The sequence below is a fragment of the Kryptolebias marmoratus genome, linkage group LG24 (genome assembly GCF_001649575.2).
Source record: "Kryptolebias marmoratus isolate JLee-2015 linkage group LG24, ASM164957v2, whole genome shotgun sequence".
Taxonomy (NCBI): domain Eukaryota; kingdom Metazoa; phylum Chordata; class Actinopteri; order Cyprinodontiformes; family Rivulidae; genus Kryptolebias; species Kryptolebias marmoratus.
Window position 1 is genome coordinate 11,944,193 of NC_051453.1, and position 5,228 is coordinate 11,949,420.

General features: G+C 42.1%; 1 protein-coding gene across 2 annotated transcripts; it reads right to left on the minus strand.

Annotated features, from left to right (window-relative positions):
• hsh2d (hematopoietic SH2 domain containing) lies at positions 1-5,228 on the minus strand. 2 transcript variants are annotated; one of them, XM_017407402.3, is made up of 6 exons: positions 5,096-5,228; positions 4,481-4,609; positions 3,581-3,670; positions 3,321-3,486; positions 2,966-3,196; positions 1-2,102 (listed from the first exon to the last, which is right to left on the minus strand). In XM_017407402.3, exons 2-6 carry the CDS (start codon positions 4,603-4,605, stop codon positions 1,623-1,625), a joined length of 1,092 nt encoding a protein of 363 aa, XP_017262891.1. In that variant the 5' UTR covers positions 4,606-4,609; positions 5,096-5,228; the 3' UTR covers positions 1-1,622. The 2 variants fall into 2 exon arrangements, with proteins under 2 accessions (XP_017262891.1, XP_037830228.1); XM_037974300.1 differs by lacking the exon at positions 5,096-5,228 and having other exon boundaries at positions 4,481-4,863.

The window sequence follows — 5,228 nt, forward strand, 5'->3', positions numbered from 1 at the left end:
TGAAGTCCTTTATTAGCTCTTATTTAACAGCATTATGCTTAAGTCATAAGCACACATGTTCAAATAATATTGCAATCATAATTTTTGTACATAGTTATGTGATATAAACAGACATTTACTATAAACAAGTAGTATAATGGATTGGCAGGATCTGTGTTAGCTTCCTTTATGGTTCTACCTGTGAGACAAGTTTAACCAGTCTCTCTATCTTGTGGCTTCCTTCCAATATTTCTGATAACAGCGCTGATCTAAAACATGGATTCTGTATTAATAATAACTAACTGGCAAGGTTGGCCAGAAATTGTTGCTGCCTTTATTATTTTATGGGTAACAGAAAGTCTTGACACAATGAAAACAGCTGGTCTGCCTCAGGCTGAAGGGAACACAATCAAAGGACCAAGGCCAAATTATGTCTGGACTGCAGTTTTGTTTAGATCATCAGGTTTCCAAACCTAAATCGTTGTTTTCAGTCAATTGTTTAAAGTGATCACTGGCAGGCTTTAATAGATCTGGTGGGTTGTTTCCTTTGCATCGTTTCAGCTTCTGAAACCTATCAGCATTTAAAATAAAACATACATTATGGCCCAAAAATTAGACAAACTTACTCAAAAACGTGTAACGATAAAGTTGTTGCCACAGTTTTGTTCTTGCATGGCCACAACTTTAAATATGAGGTGAAAGAGTCTGACAAATAGGAAGCACCTTGTAAAATAAATAAAGGTAATTATTATTCTTTAGATATCTGGGCAAGGTAAGGCGCAAACAATATGTGGATGCTGTACAACGAGAATGATGAGTTTTTGCACTCATCTCATTCTCCTGCAAAAACCAGAGCCAAGCTGCAGGTGGAGTCCTGAAAAATGTGATTTTGACGTAAGCTGAAGTTCAATTAGTTGCAGAGAACTGACAAACACAATTGGCTCCTGAACTGACATTGGCTAAAACCTGTTTCCTAGAAATCTTAAAGCAGTGGTTCAAACACAAGCCATCAATAGTCCCTTTACACAAACAGACAAAATGTGTTTCAGGAGTTCAAATATTAAAACTAATTTTCCAGCTTGTGACAGACATCAGGACACGGTATTGTTTATGAAACACCGACACTGCTCAAGCGACTCATTACCATGGTTCTTGTGACAATAAAATATTTTTGACGCTATTCATTTCCTGGTGAAAAAGAATGAAATAAACAGTAACTAAAAAAAGCAAACTAATACATGAAAGAAAAAATTACAATTTTGTTTTTTTAAGAAAATAGAACAATTTCGAAGGAGAAAACACTCGTAGCCAGTGATAGTTTTTACACAGTGAAGGTGGTGAAAGGTTTCGGAGGCTGATCCAGGAGTTAAACCACTCCGACTTCTCAGCCTCATCCCGATCAGAGAAATGCACGTTTCTCAGCTGATCTAACAGCTGATTGGTTGAGACGGACAGAACTGGTTTAGGCTTAACATTGTGACATTTAGGTTAAGTCATGCCATTCCCACCCCTTACCAACCATTCCTACTCTTTACCAGCTTGTAGTTAAAATTCATTGTCCCTATTTACTGTTTATTGGCCAGGCAATATAGTGTATTCCTCATGTTTAACGGGGCAGGGGGGTCTCTGGACCCCTCTGTTTATCAGTAGCCCGGGGCAAAAGGCGGAGGTGACTGATACTCTTGAGGTAACACTTGATGAGTCAGTCCCATAAGTGTGCTGTGATGGGCTGCAGCACCGGGGGTCGGCTGCCCTGTGATCTCCTGGTATTCGTTCTCAGTGTCTTCGCTCCTGTCACCTGGGCTCAGGTGAATCTCTGAGTACACATTATCCGCGCCAGTCGCATCCTGCGGCTGGCTCGTCTTCTTTTGGAACTTCTTCTTGAGGCTCCTGAAGTTGGGGACGACTGACGGCTTCCACTCGTGGTGGAACCTCACGGGCTGGGCATTGGTGGCGAGGTTTTGCGGGTGGGCCGAGGGCGTAAAGGAACTTCTGGGTACGGGGATGGCTCTGACGATGGGCTGGTTCTGCTTCTGAGGCACCCAGCTCCGAGAAGGGACTTCAGGAGGCTGGTTGGATGGGAGGTTGTTGACTTCAACTCTCTTCCTGGTCTTTGCAACAGGCTGCAGACCATAAAGCATACAGCACGCACATTTGTAAGGACATTTAGCAATCAGCACACGAAAACTCGCTTTTATATTCTAAAGCACAGCTCTAAAACATGAAGTGTGCTAAATGAGCAAAATTCAGTTAAAGCATTTGGGGGAAGTTATTGTTCGGTAGGTAATTACTGGCTGTGCATCAATGGCAGAAAACGTCACAAATCCTGTTTTTTACAATCGCTGCTGCTCTTTTGAAATGTTTCAGCGTGACCTCTTTATGAGCCTGTGCAGAAAATCAGGGTATCTCTCTCTTTTAGCACACATTCACACAAAATCGCCACCTTTTTTATACTGATATATTAAAAAAATTCTTATTTCTTGGTATTTTAAGCCAAGATTTAAAACAATCTGTGCTTGCCTCTAGCAAAGTGGATCAAATTGTTCTGCCTTGAGTGTTAAGCAGCCTCAAATCTCATTTCAACACTGATTTATGTACAAAATACTTGCTTTTTATTGACTCCTACATCTTCCATTGACAAAGAGAAATCGCAACAGCAATTTATTTCAAAGAAAATACAACAAAACTCTTTTTTCAAATAATATGTAAGAAACTGACTAAACATCTAACTTTAAATAGTCTCTTTGGAAAATATAAATTGTTGAAAAATGTGTCATTTCATGCTTTAAGTATTTGTAACAAGCATTTTATAAATGACTCAACGAAGGCTACATCTTTGATCCGACACATTGTATCAGTAATCTAATTTTTGATGTGTTTTTGCCTTATATTGAAGAAGTTTTTTCGTTTTTGTCAGAACCTTTGGATCAAACTTCTAAGAACTGTTTGATCGGTGTATACTGATGAGTGTATAAGGTCGTTTTACCGAGGTTGGAGGTGGAGCGGTGACGTGATGGAATTCAAGTTCCAAAGAAGGATAAAGCCCGCTGGGTTGGCTGCTTGGAAGCAGGACTGTAGAGTCCCTCAGGTTATTTGGTCGATAAGGAAGGGTAGGAGGGATCTCGTCCTGTGGGTCCTTTGTGGGCGAGCTGGTGTCGGAGGTTTGATGTCTGATGGGAAACAATAGCTGTGCATAGTCTGCGTGGCTGCTTGAGGACTTACGTAGAATAAAAAAGAAAGAAAATGACAAAACATTTACTTCATTATTAGGATTGTTTAAGTGACTACACGGTAAATAAATATACAGTACAGACGCATCCACCTGTGAGTTATTTCCTCACCTGTCCACAAGCAACAGTCAGGATCTGATTGAAAGGCATGATGGGAGTCCTGCGATGAAACTCCACCAGGTCCTGCAGACTCCGGTGGCGCCTGTTCTCCCCCACGATCATGTACTGACCGTCCACCAGTGTGTCGATCATGAAATGTCTGCAGCGATCATCTGCACTGAGGGGGCAATGCCGGCGAGAAAAAAGTGAGCCACGCAGGGGCCGAGTGTGCGGACGTGACAAAGCCCCCGCGATCCTGCAGAAACACTCACCGGTATGAGAGCGTGTAGCCAATTCTGCTCTCGCTGACTCTGATGAGGAAGTAGCCAGGCGGCTTGGACACGAGCAGTTCCTCTGCCGTCCTACACAAATCACCACAGACAAAGGCCCCTTTCAGACACACACTTTAACCTGCAAGCTAATTATGTCTTCTGCAGGAACCTGTTAATATGTCCAGAGAAAAGCTTGTTGGCCTTTCCACACAGTCACGTATTCTCACGTTTGCACATTACGCAAATTAGTCGAGAACAAAACCTGTCAGTAATCCATCAGTCTCTAAATAATCGGGATACAATTTTATACTGCAAGGATCATAAATCTGTGAACAAAAAAATGTTAAATGTCAAAGGACACTGATTGCAGCTCTCGGGGTTACTGTCATAGTTTCATTCAGTTAGATTCCTCTCTGCTCTGTTTCCAACAGAGTCACTGCTGAAAAACCTACAAAAATGTGTTTGTCTTGGTCTGTAGATGTGTTCTGGAGCGAGACTGAGCTATATGATGAGCTAAATGAAAAGCACATTCATGTTTTATTGTCGCATCACAATAAGAGTCACTTTCTTTCTTTCTTTCTTTTTTTTGGCCTGGTAACAAAACACTGTAACGACATTCTGCAAATACTGTACAATACATTGCTGCTAATGCAAACCGAACCTTTCCTCCAGCTGCAGCTTCGAGTTACAAGCTGTCAACTTCATTTATGCTGCGGTCCTCGGCAATTTAAACGTTGAAGAAAATTAATATTAGATTTGTCTTTCTATCACATCCCTGCTGTGCGAATTCTTTTAACTAACACATAAAACCTGAACAAAGCTCCCATCACTGGAGCGGTTTTAAACTCGGAGCAGTTTTCTCTTTCTTTCTCCTGTGGATACTGACAGGCCCAAACTTACTTCCTGGAAATGATCCCGTGAAACCAATCCGGGACCGAGCCGTTCCTGAACACCGACTGGAGCTGCGACTCCTTGAACCAGGTGAAAGGATCGTGCTGTTCTTGTGACGACTGACTCCACTCCATTATCCTGAGAGAAGAGAGGGGGTAAAAAAAAAACTGCTTAATCTAAAAAAAAGATCTCCAAATGGCTCTTCGAACAGCCCAGTGCAGTGACAATGGAAGTTTGTGCAGGCAGTTCATTCTGTGCACACAGTAAAAAACCACAAGCTCAATAAATATCCCTTCTTTGTTGGTTCACACTGTTCCTCTTTCAGGTGAAGCCTTCCGTGTGATCATTGCTCCTCCGTTCTACTTTTCATAAACAAATAGTCTAGCTAATTATGTGCACTTTAAAAGCAAACATAAGGATGCCTTTTTTCCCAAACGTTCCCAAGCCTCCATGCAGTTATAGGATTTACAACATTATGCTCCACTGGGTTGGTAAAAATCTACTTTCATCAGTTTTTTTAATGAATCTTCGCAGGCAAACTTAGACACGGCATGTGAATAAGAGTGAATAATTCTGCAGCCCAAAAACTAAATCTGAACACAGCCCGGAGCAGCAGTCACTCACCTGGTGCGCAGCTTCGTGGTGAAATGGCACCGCAGAGCTCAGCCACCTGACGACACCTGCCCAGGGGCGGAGGCAAAGTCCACCAGAGTGAGAGGAGACTGGAAAGTCACATCTATCTGCAGTGAGGGCTGCG

Excerpts from the sequence above, each read along its gene's own strand:
- hsh2d (XM_017407402.3), bottom strand. The coding sequence starts at position 4,605 with ATGGAGTGGAGTCAGTCGTCACAAGAACAGCACGATCCTTTCACCTGG. Across the intron at positions 3,671-4,480 it reads CACGGGATCATTTCCAGGAA|GACGGCAGAGGAACTGCTCG; the intron begins GTAAGTTTGGGC and ends TGATTTGTGTAG. Across the intron at positions 3,487-3,580 it reads GGCTACACGCTCTCATACCG|TGCAGATGATCGCTGCAGAC; the intron begins GTGAGTGTTTCT and ends TTGCCCCCTCAG.